General features: G+C 47.3%; 1 protein-coding gene across 3 annotated transcripts in view; it reads left to right on the top strand.

The window, feature by feature from the left end:
* Nucleotides 1-21,244, top strand: part of NR6A1 (nuclear receptor subfamily 6 group A member 1) — a 73,440-nt gene extending 52,196 nt beyond the window's left edge. For 2 of the 3 annotated variants that reach the window (XM_015879491.2, XM_015879494.2), the window contains 8 exons: nucleotides 1,330-1,560; nucleotides 3,739-3,794; nucleotides 5,707-5,864; nucleotides 6,735-6,962; nucleotides 7,517-7,771; nucleotides 12,056-12,177; nucleotides 14,168-14,320; nucleotides 15,312-21,244. In XM_015879491.2, coding sequence (XP_015734977.1) covers nucleotides 1,330-1,560; nucleotides 3,739-3,794; nucleotides 5,707-5,864; nucleotides 6,735-6,962; nucleotides 7,517-7,771; nucleotides 12,056-12,177; nucleotides 14,168-14,320; nucleotides 15,312-15,400 — 1,292 coding nt within the window. In that variant the 3' untranslated portion in view covers nucleotides 15,401-21,244. The remainder of the gene's footprint in view (nucleotides 1-1,329; nucleotides 1,561-3,738; nucleotides 3,795-5,706; nucleotides 5,865-6,734; nucleotides 6,963-7,516; nucleotides 7,772-12,055; nucleotides 12,178-14,167; nucleotides 14,321-15,311) is intronic. The other variant, XM_015879492.2, reaches the window with a different exon arrangement.
* Nucleotides 21,245-21,593: the final 349 nt, after the last annotated feature.

The following is a 21,593-nucleotide window of genomic DNA, read 5'->3' as shown; positions in this document are numbered from 1 at the left end:
TGGATTTGTTCCCGACCCTAATGGGCTTGGCTCATTCATTGCTATTGAACTCAGGTGTTCTGTGGTAATAAGGAGCTACCCAGAGGTAGCTTCCCCAGGCATTGCTTCATGCTCCCCATTTCCCTGCTGATTCGAGCTGTTGCTATTATGGGGGCGTCTGGATCAGTTTCTGTTATGTGATTTGAACCCTAAGTAGCAAATGAGCAATTCCATACATCAGGCCCCTGATGGATGTACGCCCTTCTCTGCCTTCTAAGCAGTTTGCTGTGTTGTTGAAGGGCTGAGGGTGGAGCTGGGTCACAGCACCCGGCCCTGGGAGCTGTGGGCAGCCATTGCCACCTCCTGGCACCTGTGGAAGCTGCGAGCAGCTGTGCAAGGCAGCATGCAGTTGTCACAGCTGCTGCTGCTGCAGAAGGCTGCTGGTGCAGTTTGCTGTCATCATTTTAATGCGGTTAACTTTGTACATGAAGCGGGATTTACATGTCCTTCAAGATAGTGAGCCTACATCTAGGTTAACAAAGTCAGTTGCTTTTCCTTTTCCATTTGACATCCACGTCTATGAAGATTACTGCGTGCTCACAGATGTTCCTGCTGAGCTGTGCATCATCCCTCCTCTGTCTCAGAGGGGGTGTTACGGTCTTGAGATACTGAATATAACATGACAGCTCCTCTTGCTGGGGGTCATACAATTTACATTTTTTGTCATCCAGAGGCCTTCCAAAGGTTTAGAAAAGGAATAGTAAAATCAAGTCATGGCAGCTTAACCTCGTTACCATTTCTGTAATACCAGTCGGGCTGTGGGTGTGTGTGTTGTACAGCGAGGTCTTTGTGGAGGTGGCCATGTCTCTGTGTTCCCCTCCCTGTCTCACATCTCGGTGCCACCTTCCCATGTGCAGTGCAGCATCCCTCTGGTGTCTGCCAGGCATTCTGTGCTTTCAGTGCAGGGACCTGCTGTGCAATCTGTAACCCAAGAAGCACCCAGTTTTCCAAACCGCTTTACATTTCTGATAAATCATGACTAAGAAAGAGGAGCATTTACAGAGGCTGTCTGTGAGATGAAGTTGGGGTTGTACTGTTCTTCCTTCTTGTCACTTATTGAGAATGAGGTGGTTTAGCTGTGGAGCCCTGTGTGCTCCTGTGCCCAGCAGTAGGGTTGGCTGGTGTTTGGGCTGCTGGGAGAGAGGATCCAGCATGAGAACATGTGAAATGTGCTGTTTTGGGAAGGTTTTGGTGCGTGGCCACAAGGTCATCTCCAGTCCCACCGGAAAAGGTAAATGTCTTTGGTGAAGTTGTTTTGTTGACCACAGATCCCTTTCTCTTCTCTTCCAGATGACCGGGTTGATCAGCGAACCTGCCTGATCTGCGGGGACAGAGCTACGGGTCTGCACTATGGCATCATCTCCTGCGAGGGCTGCAAGGGGTTCTTCAAAAGGAGCATTTGCAACAAGCGGGTTTACAGATGCAGCCGAGACAAGAACTGTGTCATGTCTCGCAAGCAGCGCAACAGATGCCAGTACTGCCGGCTGCTCAAATGCCTCCAGATGGGGATGAACAGGAAAGGTAAAGGAACGTGAGCTTGGCAGTGGTGGAGTCTTGGGTGTGGAACAAAAGTTGGAGCTGATCTCAGACAGAACCACCCTTTCTCCCTTTACCTTTTCGGCCTAAATAAGCAAAAACTAAAATTTCATTTGCCTAAATAAGCAACAATAAAGTTGTAAATTAAGCAACAATTAATTAGTAAATCTTGGCCTATCTCAGATTTATTGGCTTGCCTTTGTCCCACCCCTGCTCCTAAGGCAGTTAGAGTTCCAGCTCCTCCCAGCTCAGAGTCACACAGGTGGGAGCGTATCTTGTCATCAGAACTTTATAAATGGGAATATTTTATTGTAAAATGTCTAACACTGCTGGTGCTGTGAGATCCCTTGTGCAGGACCAGCTGCAGGCTCCCAGGGGCTCTGGCAGCAGTTCTGAAGCTGTCCCGGTCTTTGCTGCATGCCCCCATCCTGTGGAGCAGCCCTTATGCTCTCCCACAGGCGTCCAGTGCTGCTGTCTGTCCTGGCAGCAGGAGCAGAGCTGCACAGCACGAGGCAGCGCTGCCATCTCCCGGCCAGCAGGTCCCTCGTCCTGCAGCTGTGCCTTGGTGGGGATGGAACAAAGCTGTTTGTGGGTGGTTATTTAGGACTCTACGCATGCACTTCAGGGTTGCTGTGTGCAGCGGGGTTTGTGAGCTGCACCTAAATGTTTACAGAGTTCACATGGTAGAAATCTCCCAAACACACAGTGCTGTTGGTGTGGAAGGGACAGGGCTCAGCAGCGTCCTGTGGTGAGTCCCATACTGCCTCCTGGGGACAGGCTGCCAGTATGAGAAAATGATTGCATGATCAAGTTGCTTCATAATCAAGTTACTTCATAATTAGATCTCCATTTTTGAATTCAGATAAGCCATAGAGCTTAATGTTTGAAAGGAACTTGCTTTGAGGAGAGTTTGGCTGCCCTGCCTGGCAGAAGGAAGACAGCCCTCCTGGACAATGTGTGTTGTGAACCAGTCAGCCCTCTGGAGGCGTTTTGATGGTCTACCAGCAAACCCAAACACCTTTTTGCAGCTTACACAGCTAGCAAGGCTTCCAAAACTTGCACTTAGGCAAAACATCTTGAACACACTGTAATCTGGGAGACAGAGGAGTTCAGAGATGGAGCTGTAAACAGCAGGGCACAGAGTTAGTCAACAAAGGCTGAGTTGGGTGTTTATCTTCACTGATATCCAAATAAAATATCTCAGCAGATAGAAAGTATTGTCAGCATCTCCAGGTATGGTACAGGAAATTCCTGCTATAGGAATTTTCCCTTAGATTTTCTCTAGTTTTCTGCTTCTGGAGACACCCCCCCCCCCCAATCCCTGTGCACTGTACAACAGTGACAGCGACAAGGTCACGGTGCAGCTGGGAGAGCCTGCTGCCAAGTCTGCCCAGGCGCTGGGAAACAGCCTGGACCCTGATAAACATGGGGATGGGGACCAGGTGGAGAGGAGACAACACAGATTCTGCTTCTGCGGGGTTGCTGTGGTGGGAGGAGGGCTCCAGCAGCACCTCTGTAATCCGGCTTCACTGCAGCTTTCTGGAATTTGATTAGAGAGTCTTATGGATGCAGCTGCAGTATGGAGAAACCAGGCTGCTCTTCTCAAAGGAAACTGCCCATCTCAGTGTAGTAACTCGAATTTTAAATGGATAGTTTGCATGCAGCCAGCTTGGTGTTTGCTTCAGGAGAGCTGACCCTCTGGAACAGCAGCAGTGTGAGCCAGCTGCTGTGAGGTGCTTTATCTCTGTGTTGTCTACAGCATCAGTGGAGTCTGTGCGGGTGCAGCCAGGCCTGTAAAGCTCACAGGCTGAGTGGAGTGGAGTTAGATATTCTGCTTTTCACATTATGTTTTTTAGTATTGAATTATTCCAGGAGGAGCAGTAGGGTTGCTTTCCATTTGCCATCCTTCAAATTAACATAGAATTGTCATAAAGGACTGATCATTCCTTCCTTCCCTGTTGCTCAAGAATCTCACTAAATTCTCCAAGTAATGTTTGTTGCCACAGAAATATGTTGCTGTTGGGGTGAGGATCACTGTGCTCCAGTGCACTTTAAGTAGAATTGATCTTTTAAGACATAAAAATCGCTTTATAATAATACATGTCTATTTTTGAAACACCAAATAGCGCTGTTCCTTACCAAGATTTGGTTGTCTTCTTTCAGCAATCAGAGAGGATGGCATGCCAGGAGGAAGAAACAAAAGTATTGGACCTGTCCAGGTGAGTGTGTGCAGAAATTTCTCCAGGTTCTCTTTTGTTCTTGTTCTGCTGACCTTGGCACTCATTTCTGCAGCAGCCAGGTTTCTCCCCACTGTGGCTGGGGAAAGGCAGGCAGCTGGCCATTCTGGGGTGGGGAAGGTGAGTAATTTCTGCAGGAGGTGCCGTTTCCAAGTGCTTTGCTTGCCATTACTCCTGGTTCTGACTCCTGGGAGCCAGTCACGAGCAACACACCCTGGGGTGGAGAAAGAGGCATTGAGCACCTTTGGGAGCACACGAGGGCAGTGCTGCTTTGGCAAAGCCCCCCAGATATATCCCTGCCTCCTGCTAGCACAGCAGGGATTTACCACCCTGTCTGCTGCAGGTGTGTGCCACAGACAGTAGGTTTGTAAGTAAAGTTTGACTCTGCTGTTTGTGGTAGAGGATGCATTGCAGCCCTGGGCATCATGGTGGGTGCCTACGTGGGCAGCCTGGGATCCCTGCACTGCTGCTCATACTGTTGGAGCTGCCTGTCCTTCCTGAGCAGCGCAGGGACCTCAATCCCTCCAAAGCTCCCAGTAAATCTTGCAGGCTCTGCACTGCAATTTCTTAAGTTGTTGCAAGAGGGGCTCCCAGTAAATGTCTTGCTGATTGATGATACAGCTTGTCTGGAGATGTCTTGTAAAGCACGAGGTAATTCAGTACAGCAGCCTGTACTGCGTGCGTGAGGAATGACGGCCGTTTCCAGCTGGCTTCTGGAGGAGCAGTCTTTAAAAAGTTTACTGTTGATTTTAATAAAACAGAAAGAACACCAGAAGCACTTTCTGTGACAACGTACCTATGAAAGCACTACTCACTATGGTGCAAAATGAAAATCATGAAAAGCCAGGCAGCCAGGAAGTACAGATCCTCCCTCACCTGCCAAGAAGAAGGCAAGAATTCCTGCAGCTCCACTGGTTGCCAGTAGTGGAAGGGAGCCAGCTCAAGTCATAATAAAAATCATGTAGCAGTTTCTACTGTTTGCAGACATCGTATTTATAGTGTTAGTTACTGATTCTTGAAGTCCATACGGGTCTATCAAGGAAGAACAGACTTTTATTTCTGGCCAAGCAATGACTCAGTTTTTAATGCCTCTCTGCAAAATGCACCTTGAGTAGAAGAGCAGCCTCTGCTTGTCAGAGCGTGCCCTGGCCCTATGAGCTCTGCGTGGTTGGTCACTGATGAACTATAAGTCATGCTGTGAGGTGCTTTAATTATTGCACTCTTCAGATGTACCTGGTAAGCCTAGTGTGGTTATCTGACAGTTCTCCAGGGCTGGAATTAACTGTTTGAACAATATAAGGTGCTTGAAAATGATGATCAGAGTTCACTGCCCTTTCTTGCATGGTGTCAGGGTGTGGTCTCCCCACGCTGTGACAGCCTTGCTAAGAGCTAATACAAAGAATTAAAAAAAATAAAAGCTCAGAACGTTGATGTTGCATATTCCTCACAACTGATGCAACTCTTCCCCAGGAGCGTATGCAGCTCCTTGAAGCGTGGTGCCATGCTCAGCATTGTGTGATGCTCTCAATGGACTGGCTGCAACTGCTGCGTGGTTTTGTGCTCGTTGACAGTGGCTGATTTACAGCTCATTGCTGTGTGTGTTTGACATAATCCTTTCGTGTGTCCATTCCTCACCGCTCTGTTATTGACACTTGAATTGTGCTGCTGGAGCTGAAGGTCACCACCATCAGCTGTAAATAGAATTTTTCATATGTGTTGTTAAATGTAAAGGGAGAACATGGTGTTTCTAGGACCAGGGAAGTGTTTCTGCAAGGGCAGGCCAGCTCCAGCCTTGCTCATTGCGGCGGTTGTTTGCATATGGAAGCTCTGCCTTGTTTTCTGTTCAATGGAAGTAGCAGCTTGGCACTAACTGTAATGATCTCATTTCTGAAAGATATCGGAGGAGGAGATTGAAAGAATTATGTCCGGACAAGAATTTGAGGGAGAGGCAAACATGTCATGGAGCAACAATGGAGACAGCGACCACAGTTCCCCTGGAAATGGAGTTTCTGAGAGCAACCAGCCTTCACCTGTGTCTACTCCATCTTCAAGGTGGGAATTAACTCTGGAGGAGTTTCGTCTCGTAATAATTCTGTCTGTTTCCCTGAGTGATGCTTGGGGTCAGTGTAGGAGAAGCTCACTGGGAGTACCTCTGTGTGAACAGCATGTACTGCACATCCTTATATCTCTAAGTGCACTTTTAGAAAGACAGCAACTGGGTTGGGAAATACTGAATGGAGAGGTGAAGAGCTCGTGGTGGATTAAAAATAAAAAGGCAGCGTTGAGTTAAAATGCTGCTAACTGAACTAGAGCTCTTAATTTGTATTGGCTTTATTTTTTTTCCCTGCATACTATGGAGAATTGATTAGCTTTCACCCCTCATTCTGTATAAGCTCTTTAGCTTCATTGCACTCAGATTTTGAAAATAAATGAATTCCATTTAGGTTACTAATTGGTGGTGTTGTATTGTGAGTTACTATTAGTGCTGACCTGATTCAGCGTTGGACACCGCAAGGATCTCAGGCTTGCAGCCCATCTGCTTTCAGTTGCACTGTAAGCTAGGAAGTATTTGCATTCCCTGCCTATATGAACTATTAAATTTACAGTCATAAATTCTGTCCCTTTAAGAAAGCATGTGTGGCAGTGCTCGCTGCAGTCGGGTGTCTGCTCAGAATGGCAGCTCAGCAGCTGCTCCCAGCACTTTACTCAGAAGAACTGGCCGGAGCTGTGCTCAGCGCGAAGCCTCTGATCTGCACGCTCAGTTATTTCCAGTGTAGGATTGAAACACAAAGGGGTTTTTCATTCTTTCATTCATATTTTTGTTTTCTGTTTTAACCCACATTGCTGTAGGTGGATTTTTATCATTTTAATGAATCGTGTGGAATTTTTTTTTAGTATATTAAAAAGCTTTTTGTTTTCCAGTAGGTCCGTGGAGCTGAACGGATTTGCTGCACTCAGGGATCAATATATTGGGACGCCAGTGTCCACGCACTATCAGTACCTCCCGCACCTTTTTAGCTATTCTGCTCACTCGGCTCTGGTGCCCCCCCAGGCGCGCAGCCTGGACCCCCAGTCACACAGCCTGATCAACCAGCTGGTGTCAGCGGAGGACCTGGAGCCACTCGGCACGCCGATGCTCATTGAAGACGGGTGAGTGCCGAGTGGGAACAGCCCTGAGCTCCAACGAGGGGTGCTTTTGGTACAGGTAGCATGGGGAGCTGCTGCACCACCTTGCAGGCAGCAACCCAGAGCCTGTCCTGTGGCAGAGCTGTGTCTGTGGCCGGGACTTTGCAGAGTAGTTTGGACTGTATGTACCAGGCTGAGGCTGTGCGGCACTGGAGTTCAGTGGTTCCAGCCCTGCGGTTGCACTAGCCATGCTCAAGGGCTGGTGACAAGCACCATGGCTGGGAGAGCACACGGGACTGGAGTAAAGTGGCGTCAGCTTGCAGGAGCCGCTTCCCCTGTGCCCAGGAGCCTGCAGAGGTGCTGCCCGGGGTGAGCCCCAGCTGCAGAGGTTCTCATCTGGCCCCAGCAGGCGCTGGCAATCGCTGCTGCCGCCGCCAGGTGACACTCTGGGCACCAGCATGCCGGGCGCTCGCACACCAGTTCTGGTGACATTTTTCTTGCTTTTCAAGTGCCTTGTCAGATTGTGTCATTCTGTGTTTTTAATTATTTTTATGCCTTCATATTAACTGTGCCTGCAGGTATAAAGTGACTCAGGCAGAGCTGTTTGCATTGTTGTGTCGTCTGGCGGATGAATTGCTGTTCAGGCAGATTGCTTGGATCAAGAAGCTGCCGTTCTTTTGTGAACTCTCAATCAAGGACTATACCTGCCTGCTCAGCTCCACCTGGCAGGAGCTGATCCTGCTTTCCTCGCTGACTGTTTACAGCAAACAGATCTTTGGTGACCTCGCAGACGTCACCTCCAAATACTCGCCCTCTGATGATGAGCTGCACAGGTGAGGTCCTGTGGGAGTTCTGTGCTGACAGTGTGTGCTTGAGGCTTCATGTGCGGCAGGCGGTGGCTGGTTGGTGCTGAATGAAAGCTTCCTTTCTCAGAGAGGTGTAGGATGTTTCCTTTCCTTTTGGTCAAGCAGCTGGAGTAAATGGCCTGTGATTTCAGTCTGTGGTTTCTGTTGAGGCTGACAATTTTTTGTCTAATCTCTGTGGCTGTTCTGTGTTTCTCAATGCATGGCAGATTTCTTTCTAATTTTACCTGAATTTTCTCTGCATCCTTCTTTTAGGATCTTTCTATGTTTTTAAAATCCATTTTTTTATTCTTATTTTTTCCATAAAAGTTGTAGAAATCAAACTGCAAGTGAGGGAGAAAAAATGCAGCGTGGATGTAAGTCCATTTCTAGCCTTTGTTTTCAAGCTAACAATGGCACTAACAGTCAGAGAGGCTTCTGACTGCCTGAGCAAATAGCTGGTCAGAGTCTTCCAGCTGTTGGAAGAGAAAACAGATACCGGTCACATCATCTTGAAGGTGGCTTTCCTATAGCAATGCTGTCTCCCTTCAGCACAACCCTACAAACCACCTTTATTGTGGGGAGAATGAAACACATTAATCTGACACTTTGGGTAACCCTGAGATACAGAAGGTCTTATTGAAAAATTGTTTGGGCAATGGAAAGATTGTTCACAAAGCTGGTTGTCTTTATTATCAAAGTGTTTGTTATGAATTGCTATTTCATTGTTTTGATTTCATAAATGTATGATGTTGCAACGTAGCTGTTGTTTTTCCATAGTCTGTGCTATCTGATGCTCTGAGTAACCTGCCTGTCATTTATCATTGTGGCCAGGGTGATGGGTTTTCATGCTTCTTTTTCTTTTTCCTTCTTTCTATGGTCTCGGTGCCAGCCAGATCCTTTTGGCAGCAGTCACGATCTTACAATGTCATGGAGAAATAGGTGGGATTTATCCAGGCTGCTGCCCACCTCTGCTTTAACATTTGCTCTGCTGGGGCTCTGCCTGTGTTAAACTTAGCAATGTTGCAGGAGTAATCGGGGGATCTATGTGCTTAGTAAGGAGAGATTTAAAATACATCTGTACTCGCAGGTCATCGTAGCACCAAGCAGTTCCTTGAGGTTCCTTTGTGCATCCCCCTTCACTCCCTGGGGACCAACTTGCCAAGGGCCACAGGGGAGGTGAGGGCTGGCCGCAGGTGCCTGGTTTCCCGGGGCAGGTCCCTGCTCCGCACGCTCAGCCTGGCTGTTGCCATTCATCCTGTGCCTGGTGCTGCTCCTGGGGGAGCAGCGTGGGTCAGAGGGAAGCACAATAACACTTGTTCCTATATTCATCCTTCCTTTTGTTTGCGCTGTCCTGGTCAGAGCCTCGAAAGAGAAGAGTGTGTTTCATTTGGGGTTTGTGATAAATACGAGCGAGAGGTAAGAAAACAGGACAAAGGAGGAGCCCTCCCCCTTCAGAAACGGGTGATTCAAAGCCGGTAGCCTCAAAAGTCCTTCAGAGGAGATCTGTGCACATGGGGTGAAAATAGGCATTCTTAGGAGTGGAATGCTGCTGTGGTCTCTTCTGATTTAGCTTTTCAAGTATCGCTAATTGTCATTAAGGAAAATAGGAAAATGTGCGCCAAAAGCCATTTGCGGGAAGCTGCACAGATGAGGGCTGAGTCTCTGTTGTCTTTGTGGCAGCTTATCCATAGTGAAACTGTCTGCGTGTGGCAGGGGGACGTACACTCCTGACAAGCTGTTTCCTTCAGATTTGTGAGGGAACTCATGAAGAGAAATTTCTGCCTTGAGGGCTTTCTTGAAGGGCTTCCGTTTCCTTGGAGAACTCCAGTGCTGATTAGTGGTTATTGCAAAATGAAGTTTGGTCTTGCAGCCAGCTGAAAACAATTGCTCAGAGCCACGCTGGTCCAACTCGTTGGGGTTATTTTGGTATTTAGCAAAATGACAGGAGCAATTCTGATGCTTCGGTAGGTGACAGTGAACTCATTGGATGAGCTTCTGTGTCTTACTCCGCTCTAACAGCAGGCTGAGCGTTCTCCTGGGCTGCTGGATCAAACGTTTTCTTTTATTGTGCTGTTTTCTGTAGGTGAATATGAAATGAATGGATTCCTGACCTCCCCCAGCACTCTTCTGATAGCGCTTCTCTTCCCCCTCTTTCCAGCTGATCCTGATAACCCATAGCCAGGAACTCGCCTGGTGTAAACTGCAAGGAAAGGTGTGTGGAGGAGTCGGTCCTCGGGAAGAAATAGGGCTGTGAAAAACAGAACAGCTTTGTTTGAAAGGGGGAGGAAAGTATGCACAGAAAACTAAGACAGTTCAACTGCAGGAATGAGAGAAGGGCTCTCCTGGATTTATGAAGTGATGAGTGGCTGGTAAAAATATGCATGCTCTAAAAACAATTAAACTCCACAGACAACTGAGTGGTCTTTGTGCTCATTAACTTCTTGAGCTTTGCAATCTTGCACCTGCAAGATTTTTAATGTCAACTTGAGAGCAAGAAAACTTGTACAACTTTAGATTAGCCGACAAGGCTTTCATCACTTACAATATTACTTTCCTGAAGAACTGACCTGAAGTTCAGATAGCTTGTTTTTGCTTCTCTGAGGCCAACCTCCACCGTGCATTTTACAAATAACTTGGAAGTAAACAAACATACATGCCAAAATAAGGCGTTATTCAGTGAGAAGAGTTCTATTTTCGTTCTATTCAGAGCTGACTTTCTGGCTGTGCTCTTATTCTTTGTGCGGTACAATGGCAGAGCGCAGCTGAAGCTTGCCGAAACACTTCTGTCCCACTTCTGAGGATTTATGCAATACACGGTTTCTTTGAAACCAGTGATGTTGTGGTGAGAGGCACTCAGCAGAGGCCGGTACTGGCCATTTGCACACGTGGGCAGTGCCTGCAGGCACCAGAGCTGCTCAGCACTCTGCGGCTCTATGCTGCTCCTGCCCTGCAGCGCGGGGGCTGGGTTCTGTGCCTTCAGGTCTGCATCGAGCCATTTCCCAGGGTGGAGGGGCTGTGTCCCTCTGCATGGAGCTGCCCTTTGTCACCTGTTGGTTCTTGGCTTCTCTTGACCAGGGTGGGAGCTCAGGGAGAAGCCTGCAGCTTGTTTTCTACAGACTTCCCGTGCCTGAGGCTGATGGTTTTTGTGGAAACGTCTCATCCGCCTCCTGTTTATGGAACTTGTTGGATGTTTATAGTCGTGTGTATAGCACTGGGCTCCCCCACAGGACTGTATCTCCTCACCTGCTTGCTTTGAGCCCGTGCTGCCATGTGACAAGTAGCCCATCTCTGTGTGCTGTGCTGACAAACAGCAGGGTGGCTGTGCAGGGAACTGGGAGCTCGGAGTGCAAGCATCATGCATTCAGAAGCAAATACACCTTGTACAGAGGGAGAACTCCTCAGGACTGGCGTCAGTGGTGGTGCAGGTCCCAGCAGCAGGCCCATGACAGCCCTCACTGGTGGCAGTGCTGCTGCCATGGAGTCTCGGGGTGTGTGTAGAAGGCACAATGACTCCTGCATGGCCTGTTTTTGGGGGAGCTTCAGAAGGAAATAGAACACCTTACTAAGGCTGCAGGATTAACCTCAGACATTGTGTCTGCAACCTGGAATTCCACCCACATTAACCTTGGTTGTTTGTGTTTTGGTGCATATTTGTATTTCCAAGGAGTGTCGCAGCCTTACTGCAGTGTCTCACCTCAAAGAAGCTCTCGGCTGAGGAAGATGAGCCAACCATAACAGGCAGTCAGTATGATTGTGTGGAAGTTTGAAATCTGTCGTTTACTCATGGGAATTTTAGGGAGGTGATGGGTGGTCCTCACCTGTCCATTAGATAATAGAGGAGCGTTGCTGTGCGTGGGTCAATGTGATTCTCTGATGTTAATTCAAATGGCATTACACAGATAGAAGAAATTGTAGGCAATTCTGGTATTGGAAATACAGTGTGAAGGAAGATACCTGCCCTATGAGGAAGGAAGGCACTGTCCTGATTGCAACCTGGGGCAGTACGAGTGTAGAGGGGCAAAACAGCATGCCTGTAAGCATACAAGTGGTAACTGCGTGTTCCTGGCTCCACTGGATGGCTGGAGCAGGCTGGAGATAAACCAAAGCACTTGCTTCTGCTTCTGTTTAACAGTTCCAGCAGATTTGAAGCAGTTTTGGTGAGGGTTTTTGAAAACTATTGCAAGATTTAAACATCTCTGACATTACAAAAATGAGCCTCTCTTATGTGTGACTGTGCCCCGAATATGTTGATGTGTGATCTCTGTTTTCCAGATTCAGTGAAGAGGGGATGGAGGTGATGGAACGGTTGATCTACCTCTTTCGCAAATTCAACCAGTTGAAGGTCAGCAACGAGGAGTATGCATGCATGAAAGCCATTAACTTCCTAAATCAAGGTGAGTCAGTGAAGAGAAGGAATCAGTCCTGTTGGGGGAAGGATCTGAAATCCAGGGATTGATGTGGGCTCTGCAACCCCTGCGCTGTCATGCAGACAGCAGACACCTGTGTGAGAAAGCTTTGGGAGTGAAGGAATGCTTTTACTTAGTTGCTTTTATTGCCTTTAAATGTAGACACCAAGGGCCGTGCTTGTGCCATACATACAGTTGGAAGGTATCTAAAATGTTCATAGTAAGAGTATAGCAGAGACTGGTAACATCTGTGTGGAGAGTATTTGGGTGGCTGATTTCTTACCAGCTGCTAATGAACTTATCGCCAGTCACCTGAAAGTGATATTGGTGCAGATAGCAGTTTAGCCAAATTAACAATTAATTTGCATGATTTTTTTCCATACTGAATATCTGGAATCTTTCACAGATTACAAACTGAAAATGTGTTTGTTCTTCTGTTTGGGAAGGTGGCTTTGTAAAACTGATCCTCCCTTTGTAGAGCTTTCCTGACTCTTGAAGTGATTTACCATCAGGATTTATGCTTAGGTCACCCAGTTGGCTTCCTACTATTTAGAATCTTCATCAATATATTTTCCTATGTCTAATGCTAACTCCTTAAAGTGGGAAGTATTCAGGAATGAAGTGTTTATGTTCTGGCAATGAATTCTGCCTAATGAGGGATGGTATCCTCCTGTGGGTTAACCTGTGTGTTAGTGCCAGCAGTTCAGCCTGTTGCAAGACCTTTGAAAATCTTCAATTAAGTCAATGCAAAATGGAATGTAGATTAATTCTTCAACATGTGAGGAGATCATGGTCAGTTCCTAACAAACGTGGTGGGCTGAAATCGATATTGGAATCAATAGGTTTCTTGTGATTCCCTTTCCAGTAGTTGGATGTTGCCATTGCGCTTCTGTGGAGCCTCTTCAGGCATTTCTTCATGTTGTGTGTGCATAAATGAAGAAGAGTATGGAGAGGAAAATGCTTAAATGTCCCCAGAGTCTTTCATGCTGTGAAAGATAGTTGCAGTCTGTGAAATGTGCTGAAAACTCCCTCCTCCCCCACTCATTTTCACCAGGAGATAGTGCTGACGCTTCAATGTGTGCCCGGGCTCACATTCCGGTTTGCTTCCCTGGGCAGTTTCCTGACACTTCTTTAGCTGTCTCCATTGTTTTCTCAAATGTATTTTCATTAACTTCCTGTCTTCTTTTATTTTTAGTTGAAGTTTGCAATTTTTTATGTGAAATACCTGAAAATTATTTTTAAAAGTCAGCTTTTGGGCAGCGGATAAATGCCTCTTCCGTCACACTGTCTCACAGGACTGAGCCTGCAGGGAGGGTTGTGTAGTTTCTGTATTCCGACCACATTGGATCCCCCCCAGGACACCCAGCAAATGTCATTGATCATGTTGGAAGGTGGCACTGGGACTTCCTGCCACGCTGATGGCTTGGGATTGTCCATTTTCCTTTGTGTTTGTTGCCTGACATGAGTGAAACTGAATTTTAAAATAAGAACTTGACAAGTGTGTAAAGCTCGTTTGACATAATTCATAAGCAGATAGGAAGAAATATGATGATACCTTGGATTATAGTCAAACGCTTTCCTCAGCCAAGATGATACAGCCAGAATCACCGTGTTTCTGTCTGAGGAAGAATTACGTTGGATCCGCTGTGAGGACAAAACCTTGACACACAGCTGCTTTACAGAAGCCAGGCAGGGATTTAAGGTTGCTAGAGCTGTTATCTGCAAGGGAGTGCCCGGAGAGCTGAAGATGAGCAGGTTAGGGCTTCAGCTCTTCCCATCCCTTTGTGGAAGGAGGCCTTGTGCCCAGGCACACCGGGCTCAAAGTCTCTGTGTAACTGGGCACTCGGTCAGTCTCCAAGGCAGCAACCCAGCTTGGAGTTTTAGAAATCAGACTGTCCTTCCTGAGGAAGTATTAATCTGATGCTGTTCTCAGTTGTTTTCCTTATGTTTTCATCACTCTGATCATACTCTCTTTCAGACATTAGGGGTTTAACCAATGCATCCCAACTAGAGCAGCTGAATAAGCGGTACTGGTACGTTTGCCAGGACTTCACAGAGTACAAATACCCGCACCAGCCAAACCGTTTTCCAGATCTAATGATGTGTTTGCCAGAGATACGATATATTGCAGGTAACTTCTAAGCTCTTCTCCCACTGTGATTGTTTGCAAATGGTGAAATCTGCCTTTGAAAAAAAGTTAATGTATGAGAATGGAATCCTTGCTCACATTTCTGGAGGGTGTTCACGTGAGACCTTGTTCTGTTCAGGTTGCTCCCTGGCTTTGAGGCAATCTCTGCCACCCAGCCAGGCCGACTCCTTGGTGTATTGTCCCCATTGTGCTGCTGTGCCAGGCACAAGTGCTGAGTGCTCGCTGTCCTGCTCCCAAGGAGCTGGACCTCACCCCCAACATGCCCATGTTCAGCACTTCACTCAGGCTCATATTTTGTTTTCTTCCCTCCAGTCCTGGCTCATTTTGTGTGGTGTGGTGTGGTCCTGCTTGTGAGTTGTTTCAGGAGGGGCAGGGAGATCCCCGCACGCTGCCTGGGCTGCTCGGTGAGCAGGGCAGCAGCAGCCCTGCAGGTAATCCCTGCCTTGGCTGCTCTGAGCCGTGGCACCTCTGAGACACGCAGGTGAAGTTCCTAGTTCGGTTGTGTCGCTAATTAGATCTGCAGGGTCTGGTGTTATTAAGACATCGTTTGTTCACAGATGTTACAGTAAAGGAAGATATTTGTCTCCTTGTGTCAAGGCTCTGTGTGCTTCGTCCTACCCTGTTGTAACAGACCAGATAATAATCACATAATAGCTCACATAATTTACTCACCGAGATCAACAAGGGAGTTTGAGGAGAGAGACAGGATTTAGTCTTTCCCAGTTTCTATAAATACTGCTCCATTGTGGAGAAATCATTTTGATCTGACTTTGCCCATTTATTTAGCTTTCGTTTCAGTAAATAATAAATCCTGTTGTGCCCAAATGGGTATCGAATGTCTAATGTAGCAGTAGGATGATTAACTGTTTCTCTGAGAGGTTCAAGGTAAAACCGTCATCAGTGGAGCTGGCTTAGGTGTCTCTCGGAAATCTGATTCAGGAATGGCTGCTAATTCTGATCTTTTTCTTAACAGGAAAGATGGTGAATGTCCCACTGGAGCAGCTGCCTCTCCTTTTTAAGGCCGTTCTGCATTCCTGCAAGACAAGTGTGAGCAAAGAGTGAGCCCAGCTTGCCTCCGGCCCATGCCTTACTCTGTGCCTCAGGCAGGGAGCGGGCTCACCTCCAGATGATGGGGGAAAAGTGATCAAGGCAGGAGGGAGGTGCTGAGACAGGGACAGGGTGTCCCTGCCATTGTAGCAAGAATCTTTTGTTTGTTTTTTTGTTTTCTTTTTGTTTTTTGGTTTTTTTTTACTCTTTTTCCTTATATATTTATTTCACGACAGAGTTGAATGTATGATCTTCAACACGATGCACATGGTTCTGTATGAATGCAGCAGATGCATTCTCCAGCAGTTTACAGAATGTGAAGATGTTTAAGGTTGCAGTGTTTGTTAGGGTTAGTTCTTTTGTATTTTGGGGCTGGGGACTGAGATGACTAAGACTACCTCAAGGAGAAGATGCTGTTCGCACACTGCTCTTTTCATCGTTTGTATCCATTAGTGTTTGTGGTAGGATGCAAACTGCCTCACCTCATTGACAGAGCTGTCAGTTATCCCAGATGGACAATGTTGGAAAAGGGGGTGTTAGAGAAGTGCCAAGCTTGGTTTGTTTGTTTAAAAAAAAAAAAAAAAAACCAAAAAAAAAAACAACCCAAAAAACAAAACCAAAAACCCTTAAAAAAAAAAAAACAACTGGAAAAAAAAATAAAAAAGGGAAGAGGACAGGGAGTGGAGATGAAGGGAAAGTCTGTCTGGCCAGTAGGTTTCTCTTCCTCCAGCAGTTCTCAGCTGCAGGCGGCAGTGCCTGTGGTTCTCTTGAATCCTGCCACCAGGATTGCAGGGTTCCCACACCAAGAAGGGCTCTCACCCCCACTCTCAGCTCAATCTGTGGGATGGTGAGCTGCCCTCCTTTCATAGCCTCCCCAGCTGGGCTGTCCCTGTTGCTGCAACACCTTTGTGTTTAATTGAAACTGTGCTGCTGCAGTTGATAGCAGGCTTCCGACATGGCAGCAGTAAGCTACTCCTGTTGAGAGAGTGAGAATTGTAAATAATTTCTAATTGATTCTTTAACATCCATTTTAGTGTTCATAAAAAGAGGAAAAACCTACTGAGGGAAGAGTCAGGGTTGCCCCTTTTAGTGTGTTCCCCCAAGATGTCATTAACTGCTGAGGAGACTTCTGCATTACAGCCATCAGAAGCAGCATTTCTGGGAACTAACTTACCCCGAGGTGAAATGCAGCCTGCATAATGGTGAGAAAGGAGTCCAGGATCCTCTGGCATGGCTTCCTCCGCTGGACTCGGGGAGTGCATGATCCATAGTTGTATCCTGCTGGGACAGTTTTGTTTAGTGGAATCCCTTCTTACCAGGAAAAACTGATATGACTACAGAACTTGGTGAGCTGTTTGTCCCAGGTGTTGCAAGGCTTAGGTTTTCCATCTAGCAACCTCCACACCACGTCAGTGCATGGAGGAATGGCTTAGTGACAGCCAGTTTGCTGTCTGAGTAATTGCTCAATCCTGGCATTTGTCTCAGTTTGAATATCTTGTGGGTAATCTCATGGTGTCCTTCCCGTGGTGATGGTGGGGAGATTAGGGGAGGTGCTCTTGTTCTGATTTCCTTCATTAGCTTGGGACAACACAGACAACACAGTCATCTTAGGGCCGTGCTGCCTTGGCTGGACTCCTTTCCCCATGTCCCTGCTGTGATCTTTTGAATGTAATTTTTAAAATACTTTGGGAAACAACTTCTGCTCACTCAGGGTAGGAGGATCCAGTTGCTCCCTTTCTGTCTTGTCCTGATAACAGCTGTGTATTGCTCTGAAGTACTGAAGCTGCTATTAGAAGAAGATGAATGTGAGGGTGAATGGGAGAAAAATGTTCACCAAAGTCATCTTCCCTTCCCTGTACTCATTCTGTTGAAACCCAGGAGCCCTTGTGAGACTGGCTTGGCACTCTCTGGTTTAGTCAGCAGCGATGTGGTGCTGCCTGGAAACTCAGCTGCTCGCTGAGGCTGCCCCTCGAAGTCGTGCTGCTGGTAACAGAAGGCCCAAGGCAGCATTGCATTCTTTGGAATTCTGCCTGGGAATCTTTCAGCTCGACAGTTTCCCTTTCCTAAAAGTCCACTAGCTGTTCGTTTTTCACTATTTAAATACGATGTTACGGGTAACAGCTGCTGGGACCAGCAGCAGTTCAGTTTGATAGAGCTTCACAAACCCAAAGTTGGTTCTGTAAATCTCATTTACTTTCTGATTGTAAAATGAGACAAGCACATATTTCTCAGGAAGGCCTTCTGCATACGTCGTATACCTCAAGTGTAAATGGGAAGATTTTAGTATATCTGTTTGTAAGTTAGAAAGTATTTCTCTGCTTTTAACTTTAATTTCCAAATAGCTTGATATGATCTTTTGATTACGGGTTATCTTCTGACTTGCTGTTCTATACACTCAAGGAATTGTTGAATAGGAATGATTTTATTCTACAATCACTGAACTTGTATAATCTGCTGATGAATGAGAGTTAGTTTTAGTAAGTGTACATAAAAGCAGTCATCTTATTGCCAAATACCCAACAAAGCCAATCCGTTTGTTATTCTGAGTTTATCCAAAATGCTCCCAAGACTCATGCTGTACCAATAATGAAACCCCTAAATTCATTCAGGATGACAAATGGACAACTTGTGTTCTTTCTGTTGTATACACCAAATTTTGTAAAGGACAATTGGCAGCATTTATTGTAGGGAGTATATCCTTACTAAACCGAGAAGTAAGGGAGAAGCGTATATACCAAACCAGAATGTAACTCACTGGACAGTCATTCTTAATACCTTCTGCACCAAGTCCTCTAATGACTTGTATTTTTTAAACAGGGTAAAGTGAATGTGTTGCTTTGCAAACTCAGGTATTATGAGAAGGTAGGAATGTAGCTAGAAATGTAGAGATGTTAGGTCAGTCACTAGATGTATTTGTGAATTTGGTTTGAAGGACACCCTGGAAAGGTTGGAATTTTTGTTCCATTCTTCACGTAACATTCGGTTTACAGGGCCTCATATTTTATTTGTGCTTAATGCTAGCAGGGGGAAGTTCATTATCTTTGGTATCTATCTGCTGTTGCTTATCTGACCTTCTGTCATAGAGGAATCAATCAACAATAATAGTCTTTGGTAGAATTTTCTGCCATGACAAGTCAATTTTTATCCCCGATTTGAAAGATAAATTGGCTGACTGACCCCCTCCTCTCCTTCATAGTATTTGTGCAAATGGAAAGCTGAAGAGTTACTTTTAATCCGAGCAAAGATCTGGGACATAAATTTGAAAAGCAGGGACTCACCTTTTCAGAAGAGCTCTGTGTAGGAACCTTGTTGCTGTTTTACAGCTCACAGCTTGTCATCAGCAGAGAGAATAGAGCAGAAGCTGCTGCTGCAGGTGATGGGGGTGAGACCCCAGGACTTGAGCAGAAGCTCTGACAACTGCTGGCTATTCCTTCCTCTGCTTGCTTTGGGTTGGGCTTCTGTCCCAGGAGCAGAGCCGTGTCCCTGTGGTGTGTCAGCAGCAAGATCTTTCCTCGAGGCTGCTGCTCCGAGATGCCAGGAGCCTTCCTAACCTGATGGTCCTGGAAATGACAACAGTGGCATGCCGGGGCAGTCCCCGCAGCCATTTTGCACACACACCAGCTGCTTTCTAAGGGTGAGCCATGCTGGTGGCTGCCATCTCACTTGTCTTTCCTTGCTGGCCTGCACTGCTGCTCAGGGGCATTGCCTGCTGTGGGACCCAGCTGTAGCTCCAGCATCTGTAGGTCTGAAGTGTTGAGCTTTTCCAGTCCGTTGTCATGTAGAGACTGACGGGGAGCGACTGAGCCATGGGGCGGGCACAGCCAGCTCAGGTTCACTATGTGAAGTCTTGTCCTTCAAACCAACTTTTTTAAACAAAAAACTTGAATTTCTTTTTATTACATTTTTTTTTAAACTACAAAACAAAGAAAAAAAAAAACCCTTCTGTGAATGTGCTATTTACCATTCATTCTTTCTTTCTTGGTTTTGATTTGAAGCTATGAAGCTTGGTGTCTGTGAAGTGTTGTTATTTCTGTATTTCTCAGGATAATAAGCGGCAATCATCCCTGCCAGGTCGAAGGCAGGAGAAAGGGGGAAACGTGGGGAACTACTTTAGGTGTGAAGCTGATTTTTAAGTTGTAGATGATGTGTGAATTGGGGGTGATGCATGAGACGTCAGCATCAAGCCGTAGCGTTTCTCTGGGTTCTCAGTGTGTTGTTTGTAACACACAGCAGCTCAGGGATAAGTATTTAAACGTGACCCAGAGAAACCCTAAGTTTTGATGTTGCGGTGGTTGCTTCTTTCATGCCTTGTCTGGAGGATCCTCTTAGATCTGATTGGAGCCTCCCCTGGATATCTGGGGGCTGGGAAGTGTGCTGCCTCCTGCTTAGCGCCCTGGGAAGAGCAAAGGGCGACGTGCTGTGCTCGTGGGGAGCTGCGCTTCCCCTATGGGTGCATCACTGCGGGGAGTGGGAGATTCCCCCCCTGTGCTCCCATGTCCAAAGCACCTCACAGTGGAACCGTTTTGGTTGGAAAAGACCTCTAAGATCACCAAATCCAACTGATGTACCCCGTCTTTTTTTATTTTTATTTTTTGCCCTCTGTGTCAAATGTGTTCAGATGCTCACAGGAAAGCTAAAATTGGGTGTTACTCAATAGGACGGTCTCTGGCAGACAGTCCCATTCCTGCAGTCAGTTGGTTACTTAGGAATTGGAGCATTTTGATTTCCAGTTGGTGCAGCTTCCTCTTGGTGCTTCTCAGAGCACCAGCTCTCAGACCTGTGCACGGTGCTCACTGCGGCCGCCCCCAGCAGCACTGGGCCAGGGCCAGTGTGGACAGTGGGGCCACAAGCTGCTCCCTCAGCCGGCCCAGTGCCTGGGGTGCATGCAGAGGTTACAGCCGAGCTGGGGGCCAATGCAGGCAACGTCTCTGCTGTGAAAATTGAATAGAAAAAAACAAGAGATACTGTGCAGTTGACCTCTAACAGGTCTATGAAAGAAGCAACACGGTTCAGTGGCAGAAATGCCCCCAAGGGCAGAAAGAAACAGAAATTGAAACCAGATGACGATCAACCTTAACAAAGCCTTTTGTGATTCATTGTTTTCTTTCCATTTATAATATGTCTTGTAATAGTTGATAACATTATTGACTCAATTTCCATGACAAAACTACCTCGTGTGACATCCTGTTTATCATCTCAAAGGGATTGTGTGAAAAACAAAATGCTGCCGGTGTTTGGTGCTGGTGCGGCCCAGAGGGAGCTCCGCAGTTGTTCCCTTGGTGCAGGAGGTGGCTCTGATGGAGCGATGCTCTGCCCCATTGCCTGCCAGCGCTGAGTTGCAGGGTCGAAGCGCTGCGGTGCCACACAGGGCTGAGCTCCGCATTCCCTTGTGGTGCAGAATGATGCAGGATGTGCTCTGCTGGCTTGGCTTGCTTGGTGCCCAGCCTGGAGCAGGCTGCAGCCCCATCCCTGCGCTGCTGGCCAGGGCTTCATGGAGCTTTGCGTCCTGGCTTATAGGGCGTGCCCAAAGCAAGATGGTCCTATTCCTTAGGACCCTCTGCAGATGTTTCCAGCGATGGTTTCTCCCAGCAGCACACTGTGTTTTTCCCACGATCCCTTGTGTAAATCAGGGAAGCAGGATGTCTCCTGGCATGGCATGCTGTTACAGCTGGAGCTGGCCCGGCCTTGCCGCGGCCCCACCGGCGTCCCCCAGCCCACACGGGGCACGGTGCCGTCCCCGCTCCGCTGCTCCGCTCTGTGACTTGACTACCTGTGGAAATGTGACCAATAAGTGTTGAACGCATGTTTAGCGAGTGTTAGCTGTATGAACTAATAAATGTGAATTGTTCTGCACCGCTGGCCAGGCTGCCGTCTGCTTTCATCCTCCACCCTGGAGAGCGGCTGTCCCATCACTGGGGGGCCAGCACTGGGGACTGGTGCTGGCCCTGGAATGTGTCTGGGTGCCACACTGTCTCATGGGGTGCACGAGTGTGTCTGTGCCCCACCGAGAGCAGGCACTGGGATGGGCCAAGGGCACTACGAGGTGATGATGTGGGTTGATGGTATGGGGCCATGGGGGGTGGCTGGGCAGAAGAGAGCTGTGCCTGGGGGCACTGACAGCAGCTGTGGGTGACTGTATGAACCCCTCGGAGAACTGAGATGGTGTGAGGTGGACACTGCTCTGAGCTTCTCATGCTTACATCTTTGT

The sequence above is a fragment of the Coturnix japonica genome, chromosome 17 (assembly GCF_001577835.2).
Source record: "Coturnix japonica isolate 7356 chromosome 17, Coturnix japonica 2.1, whole genome shotgun sequence".
Taxonomy (NCBI): Eukaryota; Metazoa; Chordata; class Aves; order Galliformes; family Phasianidae; genus Coturnix; species Coturnix japonica.
This window is presented reverse-complemented; position numbering and strand designations above follow the sequence as displayed.